General features: G+C 32.4%; 1 protein-coding gene across 2 annotated transcripts in view; it reads right to left on the bottom strand.

The window, feature by feature from the left end:
- LOC112680253 (alpha-protein kinase 1-like) overlaps window positions 1-18,624 on the bottom strand; it is a 123,170-nt gene that overhangs the window by 51,123 nt on the left and 53,423 nt on the right. Inside the window, exon 4 of one of the 2 annotated variants that reach the window (XM_025550289.1) lies at window positions 13,855-13,951. In XM_025550289.1, coding sequence (XP_025406074.1) covers window positions 13,855-13,940 — 86 coding nt within the window. In that variant the 5' untranslated portion in view covers window positions 13,941-13,951. Of the gene's footprint in view, window positions 1-4,999; window positions 5,420-13,854; window positions 13,952-18,624 lie in introns of those variants that run through there. The other variant, XM_025550291.1, reaches the window with a different exon arrangement.

Below are 18,624 nucleotides of genomic sequence, written 5' to 3'. Positions count from 1 at the left end.
ATATTCAGGTTGGCTCATTAATTGTAATAATATAGATTAACGCATTTTTAAAGGTAATTATGACTTCCGAAAAAAAATTTATAACTCTAAAAATATATGATGACAGCGAAAAAGTGTACTTTAACCAAGATCAATTATTACTTTAAAATTCCGCATATAACTCATTAAATGCTAGTGATTTTGTGCCGCCGCTTTATTCGTTCGGTTTTAATTCTATAATTATTTTTCTGCAGGCGAACGATAAACCCACCAAATATCAACGAATAAAAATTGATTAAAAAGAATAAAAACGAAACGAAAACGAATTGATTAATTTCACACAAAAAAAAAAAAAAAAAAGAAAAAAGGGAAAGGCGATTCTTGTTGTTGAGCGTTATTGAGGATGATTATTTTTTTCACCTCTCAAAGGCAGGACAACACCATTTACCTTGTATTGTGTACAGGTATATTTGTATGATATTAGAGTGTTGGTACTAAGTATTTTAAATTGTTTGAATTTCACGATGAAATAGGAAGTCGATGTATCATAACATCCAAGTATAGTAGAAAATTGGTTGTTAATTTTAATCATGTAACTTAACCTTTATCAACAATATTATATAATAAATATAAAATGTAATACATAAATAATGGATGCATTAAATAATAAAATCATTGTTAGAATATTTATAAAAAATACTGCTTTTGTAAGACTAAACGTCATTTAATATTCAAATCCAGAAGCGACTGGATCATGAACTTTTTTATTCACTGATCTACCAAAAAGTTTGGAGCGGGTGTCATCTTAATAGATGGGTCTTGGTCTTGGCCACTGGCATCAATAAGTAATATAAAATGTTGGTAATTTAACAGAAATTAGGTACATTTTTTTACCTAATATGATTTTTTGGTAGGTGGGTGGTTGCTATTAACTGTGCTTGAACCAACAACTGAAAAAGGTCAAACCACCTATGTTCAAATCAAAACTAGTTAAATCTTGAATTCTTATGGCGTTTGGGTACTTACAAGTACGACGCGATGTACATTTCAAACGTTATCAACAGAAGTTTTTCCCCAGGTCGACCGGCACACGGCACCAACAAAAATATTAGTTATAAATAATAATAGTCCATATAATAAATTAAAATCATCGTTCCTGCATAATGTATATCCATCACACACGCGTGCACACAGTACACAGTAATTCGATAAAAACACATACACCACATATAAGTAATTTACTAATTCGCAACGAACACTTTTTAATTTTTTTCGTTTCAAACTTTATTTACGACCGTTATTGTTGTTACACGCCGTCGATTTTTATCCACATGCTTGCCCGATTTATTATTGCATTCCGCCGTATATATGTATATATAAGAATAATGAAATGTGTATATATTACGATATTGGTTCGGCCAATATGTAGTAGAGTTTTATTTTTGATTCCAGACGCGTATAAATATATACGCCTATTTAGATCACTAGCAGTGGTGGCAGAGTCCCATATGTATCATTATGTTATTATTATTACACTACTGCGGTGTACGAGTATAATGCGAATTTTCGTCCGTGGCGAAAAATTTTTTTTTTTTTTTTGTTCTATAATAAAAAGACAATCTCTCTACCCCCACAGTATAATTAACTCAAATTCTTGGAGAATATTTCATTCAGTGTTATTTTTTTTTAATTGTTCAAAAAAAAATTCTGTTACTTTGCCATATTATTACGGTTAATGTAATAATATGATATTGTCGAGGCATCGCGCGTGTGTCACGTATGTTGTGTGTATGCGTATGTCTTGCGAAGAAAATCTAGTGAGGATTTATTCGCTAAAAATACGGATTTCATTTGTATTTTATTTTTTGCTCGGCTAAAAATCATTCAACAAATTTAACATAACAGAGGACGCCCGAAAGTAACTTGTGTTGTACTAGAGACAATTAAAAATAGTTGCATCTAAATATAGTTAATTCATTGCACGTCCGAATATAAATTTCATAAAAAGAGATAAAGGGACGTAATAATAAGAAAATAAAAATAACGTTTAATATTCTGGTTTAACTACATGCTTTGTCGTAAAATAATAAAAACGTAATAATGAAATTTAACCCAGGATATTATTATAATACCAAATATACGCGTGTGTACTCAAGTTATCAAATGTCATATACAGTAAATAATATCTAATTATTACAATATGAATTGTTATTAAGATATTGCCAATCTTTCGATCGATGTAACACGTTCGTAGTATAGAATATCTGTTTTATCAATAATCACAAAAATTAAATGTTCATTAATCGTACAACCACCACCAATTACGGAGTTAAAGATATTTCGTCTGTATAGTAATTCGACCGTAAGCTTTCTGAAAGTTTACGAAAAAACGATTATTTTGAAATAAATTCTTCGAAAACGTCGGATATGCAGTAATTCGGTCGTAAAATATTGTTCACGCGTGCGCATTATGGCATTTAAAATGTGGTATTCCGAGACAAAGCATTAGAAGCCCCGAAGATAAGTTTTGGTACAGGTGATTAAACATTTCCAGAAATCGTAACGCTTTACCTTATCGGAGACATAAAAGAAGTTCAGATGACATTTGTTAGATAATAATATTGTACGCATCGGCCGGTTTTGGACGATCGATAAATTTGTTATAAATACAGCGAAAGAATGAATAATACGAAGAGCGTTTTCCGAGACGTGCACGTTGGAATGCACAAATAAAATTCAATTAATCGTCCATACGGCCACGAGACGTTGATTGCCGTCGCTCCGACGAATACACACGATTATAACAAAAATCAGGATAGACTTATGAATGAAGCAAAATAAAAATGAAATAGCATTATAATTTTTAATACGTTGAATTAGATCGTAGTACCCAGTATAAATATGAACAGAAATAAAATATGTAAAAGAACAAGTGTAATTATACAAAACGCATAAAAAAATAAATCGTTAGAACGCTGCACCAGCCAGGCATGAGTAACAACGCGAGGACAACCGCGTGCGCGAGTGTAAAGTGTAAACTTATAACATTTTCTCCTTTGATTAGCAATTTTCGTAGCCCATAAACGACACATGGGGTTTTATTTATAAAATAAAATTTTTAATATATTAAACATTTTTAACATTATACATATTATACATAATTTTAATATACGTACCTACACGTATAAATGTATACTTTTTTTTGTCGTAGTACCAATGATACATGGACGTATCATGTTAATGAGATTAAACGACGCGACGAAAATATCGTTTGAAACTGGGCACGCGAATTTATATATTTATTCCATTTTTTTTATTTTTTGTCGGCACATTTACCAAAAGACGATGGAACACCGGAAATTCGTTAACGTCGTCAATCTTTTTATGTGTGGACCTGCTAAACGGTTTCGGTCAGTTTCAGATTATAATAAAGTCAGTAGTTACACGAAACCTCATAGAGTAAAAAGAACTGGGTTTAATTCATAGTTTCTTCTGTTGAACAATGCGATAGTTTTTTTCTTATTGTACCCACAGCACAGCGGGAGTTATTTATTTTATTTTAAATTTTTCAACGCGTTTTTTTATTTTTTAAATGTTTTTATAAGGCACGTGCGTGTACGCATAAAACACGCCTCCCAATCCTTGATGACCGCAATGCCAAGATAGTTATACCAGTGACAAAAAAAAAAAAAAAACATCAAAGACCCGATGCAGTGTAAAAATCGCAACACCTTTGTAGATGTCATCCGGACAACGTAAGGGTCCATTGCCACCGCCGCGGTGTGCAATGAAGGGAATTATGATAATTATTAATATTTCTAATGGTTGAAAAAATAAAAAATAAAATACATTATAATACTATATATACACCTGATATTATACACGTGAGACATCAAAGCGGGCAAAGTTAACGGATGGGCGGAAAAAAAGGTTTACACGAACACAACATGTATGTAGAAACAATATGATTACCATTGTAGTTGTTATATAAATATTACTGTCAATCCGCAAATATAATTATTATTGTGTTGTATATTTATATACGAACGATTGGGTATATACACCACTACCAAAGTGTGTCAACGGAAACGATAAAATAAAAGTATAAAATATAATTACGAATTACGATAAATTATGTTTATTATTTTCCTGTGAAAAACGCCCGCATGGCCAACAATAATTTTGTTGTAATGTATCATAATAGTCACATCGACCTGAATATAATGTAATAACTTGAACAAGCAAATTGAACACAAATAATTTTATTCCGTACTGATTATGTGAAAACAAATATATATGTAAATATAAACGAGTGCATAGATTTAGTGTAAGAAGTACCTATAATTGTATTTTCATAGAAGGTTCGCATTTATTTTCACGTGTTCCTATATTTCGTCAATCATAGTTTGTATATAATTATAAATAAAAATAATATCATAATGCCTTGGGTTATTATTTCGTAGCTTAATAAATCGTAATATCATTTTCATCGTATTCGACATAACGGTTCGATGAATGGTTCCCATGCAGTGAAATTCGAATTACGAGAGACAATCGCGTGTCTCGATAAGATTTCTTTTAACGAGAAAAAAAAATTGATAAAATTCATTACCAACACAATTTACAGTAGTAGCGCAGCAGTAACCGCTTTCGGATCAGAACCGAATCGTAAAACAAATTTTGCAGCGGTCAATCGAATGCGTTAATGGTAATAAAACGTCTTTGAAAACCGGTGAACGAATCACGATTGCCTAATGAATCGCGTGTGCACTTAATCATGGAATTATGCACGGTGGGGGCAAAAAAAAAAAAATGGCAAACTATAACAGTCGCCGGTCTAACCGCGGTCACGGTTCGGAAAATGCTGTTAGATCCGAGGATGGTGTGGAGATGTTTATCGTTTCTCCGCCAGAACGAAACGTACTTATTCTACCCCGAAAGCCGACGAAACGGCAAAAAAAAAAAATAAAAAAATAATTAAAAATCACTAAACAAAACGTATCAGCGGAAAGAGACTTACCGAGATGAGTATTGTGAACGGAACGGACGACACCGGCCGGGAACGCCATCGGGAGAAAGAAAAATGTTGCACGATAAACGTCGACGACTGCGGCGGCGGACACGGCGAGCGAAGGATCAGCCGAGTGCGGAACCGAACCGGGGGGCGTGGGGAAGGATTAAAATTGTTTCGTCGCGGAAACGCGAAGCAGCGAGAGCGATGGCGTGGAGAACGGAGGAGCACTCGTGTCGAATACGGATTGAGTGCATCGATCGTACACCCGAGAGACTGCAGCAGAAATATAAGTGTGGAGGGAGAGCGAGATGTCCCGTAAGCGCGTGATAACGACGTTTGAGGTGTACGCGGCGCGGGCGAGCGAGCGAGCGAGCGAGCGATCGCGCGGGACGAGCTGTACGCGATGTGCACACCGTAACGTGCGAGGTACACTGACTGACTGACTGACGGACCGTTTGCTCGCGTCGGCGGCGGCGGTGGCGGTGGCAGGCGGGCGGCGGAGTCGTGGCCGCCGCCGCCGCCGTCGTCGTCGCAGTCCGTCGGAGGGCGGTGATCGGCGGGCGGGTGGAAATTCGGGTGGCTACGGGTGCTGCCGCCGTGCCGATGGGGTTTTCGGTGTCGCGCGCGCGCGCCCGACGCGAGCGTGTGTGACGTCGATCGCGCGCCCGTGTGTGTGTGTGTGTGCGCGACGGACGCCGGTGGTGGCGATTTCGGTGCGCGTACGTACACCGCCCGCCCCCCGCCGCCGGCCGAAGGCGGTGTGTCGCGCGCGCGGCGTGGAGGGGTGGCCCATACCTTTTGTCTCGGGCGAATCAAAAGGTTGGAAAACAAAGAACCGCCGCCGAGACGGTCCGCAGGCATGCGCCCCGGCCATTGTTACGGGCAGCCGACGACGGCGACGACGGCGTCGGCGACGGGGCGAAGCGGTCGACGGACGGTAGCGGCGGCGGTTACGGTCAGGCCCGGCCCTCCTCCTACTATTGTCGCTCGTTTCTACTGCACATCGTTCATATTGTTAACCGTACACCTTTCCTTCCGTCTATTGTTGATCCGTACCGATCACCTTCCAAGGATTTTACGCGCGACGGGGCGCTTATGCCGTCCCCGATCGTACCACCCCCGTAAACTGTTTTTGGTTTTCGTTCGTCGCGATCATTTTTTTTATTACGTTCTTTCCACGCCTAGAAAACGTTCCGACACATGTACACGTCCGTTGAGCATCGATTTTTGCCCAATCGGTACGAAAATCACAATTGCTAACCGTTCCTCCGAAAAATGCGGTCCTAATCGTACGTTTCAGTAACGGATGGAGGGGAAGGTATACGCGCCGATGTCACCCACTCGAGCCCGTAGAGAGCTCGGGGTTAACAATGCGTGTGGCTTTCGAGGCAATCATAATATGCTACAACATTAATTATTAATGCTGTATCAATACTCATATTTGGAACCCCTGCAGTAAAACACCTGTGTGTCACCGCCAAACGAATATTTTCAACAAATGAGATTGATCAAACATCATTCAAAAATTTAAACTATTATTCTGATGTATTATCAACGATTACTTATCAAATAGAAAAACAACGTGCACAAATATATTGACAAAAATATAATATGTGCATTTACAAAATATCAAAAAACTGTATTTACATAATTATTTTTGTATTTGAGAATCAAAATAATCAAGTCTCAATTACTGTTCATCAATGAAATATACCGTTGCATAAGGTATACTTAAAAGGTTATTTTCCACTTAATAATTTTCATATATACGTTTCAAGTGACTCGCAATAGGTATTTAAAATTAAAATTACTGTACTGTACTGAAAATTGTACTCTCAAGTTCTTTTATCTTAATCAATGTGGTTCATAACCTGAAAATTAATCTCACAACTCAGTCAGTCTTAGACGTCCGGCACTGTATTCTACTACCGTAGCATTTTTTACACCCTAGAATCGAACTGATGTCTGCGACATCGATTACATGATTATACGTACACTGTAGTACACTGGCCCCCAGTGTCGTTGACAAATAATTCAACAGAATTTAACTATAACCTTAAATCATAAAAGGTTACTATCCACGGAGCTTTTTTATATATATATATATATATGTAAACATATAATTATTTATACATGCTTAGTTTTGATTTTAGTGTATCAAACGCAACAACAGAAATTATAGCAATGTTTCTAGTGTTCACTTGTATTCGTGTAACAAAGCAATGATTGCAGCAATAAACACCGAAAATGTTGTGAACGATCATACGAGTACAGACAATCTTTTCGAAAATCAAAAATTACTTTTTCCTCGACAGATTCGGAGCCGGAAACACTATTCTATACTATTCCAAATTAATGATACACACACTGCTTTTATTTTTTTTCTAGTAATTATTATATACAGAGCGCTTCATTACGTTCATACGTGTCATCATCAAAACGTGTCTAAACACTGTGTATACGAATATATATATATATTCATGCTGTGATCACGTAACCCGATTCTCTTTCGTTGAATCTGTTTTTTTTTTCCGAATACGGACGTATATTTTTTTTCTTCTTCTTCTTAAACGTCCTCAATCATTGTTGTTACACATATTATACATAATATAATATTATACCGTTGATAAACCCGAGCATGTGCCCGTGTATGACCACTCCTATACGTTTATACATATATAATACACGTTTGTACTTTCTATCACAAACCCAACGTTCTTATCGTTCATCTGTGTACGCATGTCACTATATACATAATATGTCTCGGACGTCTACAATTTACATTTCAACGCGCATATTTACAAACAAAATCGCTATTGCGGCAACTAAGGTTGTTGTTCTATGACCGATCATTTTTATTTCATATTGCGATCATTATTGCACTTTCTACCCGATGAGAGTACACACACAATAATAATACGAACGCGTGTTATTATCATCAAATTCACGTCACCCGTCATCCATTTATCCGACGACACATGCCGTCCGCATCCGTTATAGCGATCTTTACTAATAAAACCACTCTTATAATATATTTAAATCCATATTTTATTATTCCATGATCAACGGGAACTGCATGGTACCTACTGTTTAAAACAATCACATATTTTCCAATTATAATTATTATATTTATTTATTTATAAACGTGTATTTGAGATGTTTCAACTCTTTAATAAAAAATAAATAATTTTTCATACATCTCAATGCATATTGTCAATAAATTAATCGAAATACTACATCTAAAATGGTTTATATTTTTCATAAAATAGCTGTTCGAAGTATAACCACTGTCAACCATTGTAACTTTTAGTATAAACTTTAGGACACTACAAGGTGATTTCATTGATTTCATTACGTTTTATTGTCTAGAATAAATATTATTTAAGTTCCGATATGTGTAATATCATAAATCTAATAATTTTTTACAAAGTTCGTTATTAAGTTTTTTTTCTTTACATATTATTAATCTCTTGAAAAAAAACTTGTTATTGATATCACCACTACGTAATTTGGTCAAAAAAATGTTTTTGTTTCATTAAATATTTTAGAGCAGTTCAAAATATATACAAATATAAACAAATAAAAGACAAGTACATCATAGAACATCATTACATAATTTCTAAAACTACAAAAAAATAATTCAGAAAAAATAAATCCCGTTGCAGATAAGAAAAATGTATAAGGAATAATAAGATTTATTAGGCATAAAGAATAAATTGGTTAGTGAGCAATTTTTGTAATGCATTCCGTGCACATGTTACATGGTAACAATGAATATCAATGGTTATCCCACGCGTGTACCTACTACTATAAAAAAAAGTGGATAGTTGTATATATATCATAAATTAAAGAATTACTATTATTTACTATATATATTTAATTTGATTGTTCGAATTTTAAATTTACCAATCCTTCTATGGTTTAAAATAAATTTAAAAAAATATTATTTCAAGTAATGTTTATTTTCAAATAATTTTAGGGCCAAATAAGTTAGAATATTGCGTTATGATTTTAATAAAATAGCAAAATAACAAAGTAGCAAACACGTAATGTATATTAGGTTATAATCAAGACTCGGAAGTTGTAGTATTAAAAATGTTACTTTTTAGCTCTTAAATATGCACTTAAAAACTTTAAAATATGCGCTATAAATAGCACGAAAAATCAAAAAATATGCATTTAACTTGAAAAAAATGTAATTTTACAAATTGTTGAGATCATTAGACACAGTCTGGACTGATTGAATTATAAATTGTTAGCAAAAATGTTAAATTACTTAAATATATTTGTAAAAATGTACTTATTATTAAATTATTTTATGTAATTACCTTGGAAATTATCCTAGATTATTAAAATGTTTGGTAATCTAATGCAATGGTATAAGGGAATAATAATGACATCACTAACTATTAATACATCAAATTGTCGATGAAAAAATTAAATAATATTTGATGAGGTCTATTTATTTCCAATAAGTAAAATATTTTTTAAAAAAATAATCAAATAAATATAATTATTATCAACAAAATGTGATTATTTCCTACATTATGTAAAAATATACCAGAAAATAGCACTCTAAATTAGCAAAATAGCAATAAAACCCGTAATTATGCAAAAAATAGCAAAATTAAATTTTGTGTATGATATCCGAGTAGTGAGAAACATATTTGCATCTTACTTTGGATGTTCTAAGATGAACCAAGAAAAATATGCATTTGCTAAAACTTCCGAGCCCTGGTTATAAAATACATTTTTATCGTGGAAATAGATTATAAATGATGTATATTATTAAATAGAATTGAAAAATCAGAGAAACTCGTAAATGACAGAAAAAGTACCATGTAAATAAACGAGTCGTAGTTTCAAGTCCAATAGAGCAAGAAGCTCTGTTAAGGAAAATAAAACAATAATGGATACATGATAATATATATCTTTATCTCTTATAATTTCCAGATATAGGTGATACAGGTATGGTTTTATAATCACAACCTATGTGATCGATTTAGACTTAATATAACTTTATAATTTAAATTATAATATATCTTCAAATATACGTAAAAATATTACTGCACAATATGTATAGATAAAATCTAGTAAATCTATTTTTTGAATTTCCGAAAAACAAATCATTCACACTGAAAACATAAAAACAGACAAACCCAAAGTATAATATAATAAATGGGGATGTTAAACACAAGATGTAAATATTGTACATCAGCAATAAATGTGAAACTTTTTGAAAATATTTTATTTAACCTCATTTAAATATTTTGTCGATATTTTATTGAGACGTTTAATTTTAAAGTTTGTCTAGAAGTCCAATTGATACTTTTGTTTCTGATTATACATCAAATTGTGGTATTTTATGTTTAATTTTCTGTTGGAGTTAAAACAGCAATTACGTTAATGTATTTACTGCTTACAATAAAGCTGCGTCCAATCCAAATTTGTTGATAATTCATCTATTGTATAAATGAACCTTGATAATCATTAATTAAAAAAAAAAAAATTAATTGATAATATTAAAATATTTTGTAAATATTATTTGGAATTATACATTTTTCATTATGACATCGGCCTTGAATGTCAAAATGGGAAGCTCGGCAAACTCCTGCTCCTATTTACCTATTTTTCGTTATTGTTCGTTTCATAATGATTTTTTTTTGTCATTAAAATGTTTTCATCGAATCTATGTAAAATTATTTCATATAATATGGTGATAAAAGTATTATGTGATTGTCGTTCATTTTCAGATTTCATGTTTTATTATCTACATTTATTTCATGAATTATTTTAAAATACACTGCAATCAATGTGTTATATCAGTGATAATCGATAACTACGACATTATATAAGTTTGTGAACTCAGAATACAAAATTTGTCAAATGCATAAGCGGATATGATTTCAATTAAAAATGTTCAATGAATCCACGCAAAGATGTAGATAACCTAAAGGTTAACCTTTGCTTAAACACATGTTAAAGAATATCACAGGCAAAAATATTAATGGTGAAACAATATTTATTTTTAATTTGTATATGCATAACAATTCTATAAATTTTATTCCGATAACCCTGAAATTTACTTAAAATAATTTATGATTATTTTATACATACTCGTATTAATGAATTAATGTATGTACACGTTATAATCAATGCTTAAACTATTATTTAAACAAATTAAAGAAAAAATTATGTGTGATGATAAACATAATTTAAAAAAAAACTATTTATTAAATTAAAAAAAATGTCCAGGATTATACACTAAGTTATTACTTAATAAACTGTACTAAAAAATATAAATATACTAAAAAGCCACCATTTAATTTTTTATTGATCAGGCCTGTATTATATTAATATTTCGCACTAAATATAGAAACATAAATTAGAGCGAATGTTTTTAATATCAACTCAATGGAAATGTAAATTATGTAGTCAACTATTTGTTAAAAAGAAACTTATTATGTCATGAGAAATATCATAAAAAAAAGAGTATTCAACGGATATATTTCTTTAAGTATTTACATAAAATTCCGCCCGGAAAAACTCAATCAAAGTATACAGCAAGTAACAAAGTTTAAATCAATAAGTATTTATTTTTTCATTCATTGTTTTACATAAAAATATGATTGTTTAACAAACTTTATATTTGTTATTTATTATGAAATAGATGAAATATAAAATTTAATGTTTTCGAACACTCTTTTATTTTTCCGAAGTGCATCCTGGCTTCGTTAATGTATAAAAATAAAAATGTGGGTCGACTCCAATAAGTATGAGTTTTAATAATTATATAAAAAATGAAGAACTTGAATGATCTCGGCATCCGACTTCATTGGTAATTAATTTATTTTATTAGTCATTCTTTGTTTATTGACGAATATATAAAAAAGTGACGAAGGCGATCATATGAATAGAGCTCTAATAAATATATATATATATAAAATCAAATTGAACTAAAGAAAAATAAATACATTTTCCCAGGTTTTGGCGGCAGAGTTGGTAACTGTTTGGCAGAAAACTAGTCTACAACAACTCGTATTTATTATTATAATTTTTTCTCTCCCCCAACCAGCGACAGAGTTCATAATTCTTCATCGCTGTGTGTTTATTATTATTATTATTATTATTATTATTATTTATGAAATATAATTAAATGGGTCGCTTTCACAATATATAAACGGCGGTCCTTGTTATTACTTTGTACAGCTGCCATACCGAATCGGTTGGCCCATGACGTTTGTTTGTTTTGCGTGCTTCTATAAAGACTACGCGAAACTTAAAATATCCTCATCTCAAAATATCAAAAGCAATAAAAAACGAACATGTCATAAACTGGATTTTTTATTTCTATACAATTATAATATTATTATTATTATTATTCACCAAATAATACTATTAAATTCATATTTACGCTGTCGACTGTGCATCACCGAGTGTAAATAATTAAACACAAATAAATTGATATACAGTTATGACGTTGAGTATGTACATACTGTCTCGCAGTTTCGTGTATTGACCTGAGCTGGTAGGTCAGGAAAGGGTTTTGGACTAAATATATATACACGTATAAGATGTGGCTTTTGGGGAAATAACGATCGCTTTGTCGGCCGTACCCAAGGGACGAAGCGTTATTGATAGCTTCCACTGACCCCCTTCGAAACAGACAACTGTTCAACGTCTTTTCATTCTCACTACCTCGCTATTCTGTGTATTCTGTGCACAAACTTCTTATATCCAACCTGCCTGGTGCACGAAGTTTTTTTATACACTGAAATATATATATATAGGAGAATGTAAGAAATGAGACACAAGCGATAATGACAATGGTGGAGAATTCAAAGCAAAACCAAAAACCAATATCAAACCATCGGATCCTGCCGCAGTGGCTAGCACACGGGGAAGTAGTGGTGAGAACGAAGGACAAGAGAGAGAATGGAACACAGTGTCGAAAATAAAAGGACGACGACGACGTCTTGCTTTATCGATCGTACTCCAAAAGTAGACGAGGGTGGGGGGGGCCTTTTGAAATAACGTGCCCCCCTTTGTATACTCGTTTATATACAGTTGAAGGGACGACTAAAGTCGATGAAACAGTTGTGTGGGGTTACGAAGGGGGTAAAGTTGTGGACCCGCGCAATGGGAAACACGCCCACCCGTACCCTTCCTTTCCCCCCTCAAGGAAAAAGGATGCGAATATCGAGTACAGGAGAATTTCAAGGGGGATCGTGAGGTAGAGGGGTGGGCTGTACATAAAACGCCCAGAGCATCGTCTTGTAAGTTCTATATATATGTACAATACACGAATGAGCGAACGAAGCGCGAACGTACGATAAACCGCAAGGCAACGGCGTATAATACCCGATAACCTTTCTTCTCCCTCTGACCACTACACTCCTGCAAACCTTGCAAGGAGAAAAGGAAATATTGTCGATTTTCTCTAGAATATATACATACTATATCCCTTTTGTGTGTTATTCTCTTTCTTCATACACACACACTCACAAACATTTATTATACAAGTTACATTGTATGCGTAGCTTAAAAAAAAAAAAAAAAAAAATGTTATTTTTGGCGATATATTTACATACAAAAGAAAAATATAAATGTATAAAATGCCATTGTTATAATATGCTTTTTAAATACAAATTTGGTGAGAATTTACAATTTTTCAATAATACTACTGGGTTAGTTAACTTTTAGGATTATTATGAAATGTTGATATTTTAGTAAATATACATAAGTATTGCAATTAAATATCATACTCGGTGAATGCAATTATATGATAATTATGTTAATTTAAAATAATAGATAATGAGTTAGAAACTTTTGTATCATGCAAAGTATTTGTAAATAATTACCTTGAAAACAAAAATCTTGAACGTAAATTATTAATAAGATATTCTTGTGTCAAATTTTGCTTATGATCATTGGTATTTGAAAACATTTCTCTTAAACCTATAAATTAAAATAAAACAAAAATCATAAAATAAACCAATAAAAATATGGTGTACAGTTTTTTATTTTATGTGATGAACAATTTAATTAATAGTGTCCTTTGAAACAAATAATGTTACAAGATACATCAGATGCTTATCTGACTTAATTCTATATTTGAAGGTGGGTAGCGAATAAAATTTCACTTAAGAAGAATGGGGCTATATTTATTATATCCCCCCCCCCCAAAAAAAATATCCTAGATGTACCCTGGGAGTTAGTTAAAACAACATTTATTGCACCTAATATGAGTACCTTTTTTTTAAATTTACACAGTATGAATTTTGAAAACCTAAAATCTTCGAGGTCTTAAACACATAAAATAATAATACAATATACATTAGGTACTAAAAAAATTTTTTTTCAAAATAATAATCAACAATAGGTAATAATAATAATAGGTAACAATAATAATCAACAATCTTGCTAAATCTTAAATTCCAAGTTTCTTTGTAATTTTCTTAATTGTATTTAAATATAGTAAATATATAGCAAGTACCTACATAAATATATCAATTGATGAGGTTGATCACCTTCATCGCAGTTCTCCCCTTCTCCCCCATCAAATACACTATTATGATACGTAATATTCCAAAGGAAATATATGGTAAATTATTTGAAAAGAGTAACAATATAGGTATTTATGTATACGTATATTGTATAAATAAAATGTTAGTTATTTGTAGTCATAGTTGCAAGTTAGCGTAGACTGGTAACAACAAAACAAAACTGATTCTGTCAGATTGGAATAATTTTAAAAATAAACAAATTCAGGTTTGCTAAGTAAGCGGATAAACAAAAATAATAATATTTAATTTTTTTCGTATTATTATATTGATATAATATAAGTGCGCTATATTTTACAATTTACGTTCATCGTAAAATTCGACTTCATTCAATGTACATATTGTCAAAGACCAAAATAAAACGTGATAAAAGAAATCAATAAAGAGGTTATACACGTACGATAGTTATTCCTGTGTGCTATACAGAAGCAAGGATTAAGAGTTCTGGAGAGAGGTATGTCAAGAGATTTAATCCGATCCAACGACGACGAGGGCATTTATTTATGCATGCGCATTATGTATATTTTGATACGAGACAAACTCGATGGATCCCAGTTTGGTCTTGTTGGAAATGTTGCCAGATTTGAACACGGTAGACGACGGAGGCGATGGATTGGAAGCGAACGCGGGGCGGGGGGAGGACGATTGTAATTTTTTTTTTCGGAAACGGCTGAATGATAATAGTAATAACGACGACAAGCAGGAATTTCGTGATGGCAGAGTGGTACGTGGGCGGTGAGAACCGTGTATAACGTTGAGGCTTTAAAACAGAAGTTCATTATGGCAATTAGTGTCGCGCTCGTCTTTCGGCAACGGAAAATATCCTCCACAAAGACAATAACGACGACGACGTTTCCCTAATTCTATAATCTTTTTTTTTCCTCCTCTCGTTTGTTGTCCGACCGTTTGCCCTCTGCACGCGGTCGAATAACGAGAAACGAAATCACTTACACAATAGACGCACGCGCGCGCGCTCACCACACACAATGTCTTCGGTTGCCAATTAGCAGCAGCGCCTAACCAAACCCCGTCGTCGTCGTCGGCGTCTACACAGAGTCAGAGCACAGCGAAAACTTCTCGCGGATTTACAGGCGATTCTCGTCCACGTTCCCACACCACTCGTCGTCGATGGTTTTATTCGTGAAATTAATCGCACCCCTTTCCTGTATTGTACATACGCGCTGCACGCCCCTTGCCCTCCTACACACACGGCCGGCAATCATTGAGCATGCACACAATGTACCGCGTTATTGACTGTGTTTTTTTAAGTGGCTGTTGCTGCGGCGGAGGAATAAAAAACTAAATAAAAGAACGGCACGTGGACCCCTCCTCCACACCCGGATTTGGAGTAGCAGTCGCGATATAACCGCGGAAGTAGCACCAGGCAGCCACGTGTGCACCCACGTGTATGTTTGTGTCCATACCGACGACCCTTTAGGGGTTTTTGATTTTATTTTTTTATTTTCCCTAAGACTTTGAACGAACAAGTAGAAATACGTTTTTCATTGAAGGACATATTATTGTATTATAATCGTCGTGGGTACGTTGCGTACAACTAAACCGTGCAGTGGTTTCGAATCGCAAATGATGGACGCACAAAATGCACAATTTATGATTATTACACTTGGATACGTGCTTTGTTTTTTCTTTTAATTATATACACAGAGAATATATATATAAAAATATACACGTTTATAATTTATGTATGTTGTAAACATGTATTATTTTTTTGTATATATACCAATGAGTTGGTTGAGCACTTAGTGAGAGGGAAGACTCATTAAAAATGTAATAATTAATCTAAAAGAGCGAATGAGTGCACAAAGTGAATTTCATGTACGGTTGTCCCTACAGTTATGCAATATATGTACGAGTGTTCCCTTTTTTGATAATTTTATTTATGTTTTAATTATTATTTTATCCCCTTGTTTGCTCTTCTGTCTATTTGATTGTCGGTGATTTTATGTCAACGAATATATTATTATTCGACCAACCCTCCACGTAATCATCAAAACGATATAAAAGCGAGCACAAATTAATTTTAAACAAAGATATATTTATCACAGATTGATCAAAATGAATTTTTAAGTATATCAACACGTACACAATAACTTGTATATTAAGATAAAAACTCAAATTTGGCTAAAACTAAGGATACTGTTTTATAAATATCGAAGACGTTCGTAATAATGTGTTTTAATTATTATTTATGGATAATTCAACAGTTTACCGTAGACATAGAATACATCTGAGAATAATCCTAACATCGTAAATAAGCTATAATAGCTCAATCGATGAATAATATTGACATTTTTGAATATTTATTCTATTTTAGAATGTGAAATAAAATGTAAACATTATTTTTTCAAAAATATTTATATTACTTTCAAACACAAAGTTAGTAGAGAAGTCAACGATTAAATAATAAATTACCATTAGGTACCTAGGTTTATCTTATAAATTGTACAATATATAATAGTTTTGTCATAACTAATCTGTAACAAATATTCAAATTTACTAACACATAATACTAATACATCATACTCGTAATACACTACATCAACAATAGTTATAAGACAACTTATTATTTTATAAGATAATTATTTTTGAATTCCGGATATAACACCACTGATCTTGTTATATTTCTTGATTTTTAATTTCATTTAAAATGTAGTCATTTATATTGATATATTTATCTCCCATGTAATTTAATTAGTCCTTTATAATGTTCAATAACAAGAAATAAATGAACTCGTGATTAATTTGTCTCGGAGCAGTTTTAATAAAGCGTTTAGTTTTTGTCATACATATTAATTAAATTCCGAATGTTAATTTACAATACAACGTTTCCGGCAGTAGGTATTGGCGTACAATTGATAACAAATCGCATACAATATAATATACACTATATTACAGTGAATGATATAATATTCTCAAGTTAATTTCTCAATGTACTTATGACGATCAAATAAATGCATAATGTGATTTTCCAAGATACTTTTAAGTAGATTTATCAAAATTCCCTTTCCTTGTTCATCGAACCGACCATAAACAATGTGATGGGAGTAAGAAACGCATAAAGAGCGAGAATCGGGGTGAGAAGCGGTGAAGTGTATACAGATGAGAAGCAAAAGATAAAAGCAAAAAGGACCCAATTTCATCCGCCGCCGCCGCTACCGTCTTTTACAGTATAACGTAATTAAAAACTTTTGCCAGGGCACCATAAATAAATTGCGTTGTTTTCCTACTACCATAATTCCTCTTTGTGTGTTCGTTTTCAACACTATACTATGCTGTATTATAGTTATCAACTTTTGTCACTCAGAACATTTTTTTTTTTTTATTGCCCTTAACTTCTTGTCGTCTCTTAAACTCTGTCGCCCACGTGTAATCGAATCACGAAATAATGTACCTACGTGCATGTACGTCCTAAGCTTGTGTAGATATATGTATATACTTAGATATAAACATAAGCGTACGTGCTATTAATGTTTGAAGTAAAGAATTAATTAATAGAAAATTAAAAATATAATATGCATTGTTGTAGCTATTTGCAATATTTTGTTAATTATTATTATACACGAAACACTATAAAACAAGTATATTAATTATAAATGATATATAGTTGTAAAAATATGAGTAGTTATGAAAATTTAAATAATATTTGTTTATTTACTTATTTTTTTTTTATATATATTGGTTTATATAAATGTATGGGTTAATTTTCATAACATTATTATTTAAGTGAAAAACCTAAAAATTTAACCGCATTATCTTATGAGATAAGTTTATTATGATTTTTGACAAATATGTGTAAAAGATACCTAGGTATATTATAATTAAATAATGACATTTAATTGAAAACAAATGTTAAAGTCATATTTATTTATTCAGTTATTTTGGTGTAAGGAAAAATATTGGTTTCATTATTATTCAATTAATTGAGTTTTAGTTAATTTTAAATACTTAGAATTCATACTAAGTAGTCATGAGTTATTGTAATGTAAATAGTAAATATTCGTATAAAAAATGAGTGATAACACATTTTTTCATAATATAAATAAGAAT

Source organism: Sipha flava, unplaced genomic scaffold (assembly GCF_003268045.1).
Source record: "Sipha flava isolate LNK unplaced genomic scaffold, YSA_version1 175_pilon_pilon, whole genome shotgun sequence".
Lineage (NCBI taxonomy): Eukaryota > Metazoa > Arthropoda > Insecta > Hemiptera > Aphididae > Sipha > Sipha flava.
Note: the sequence above shows the minus strand (reverse complement) of the source record. Positions and strands in the feature narration are given on the sequence as shown.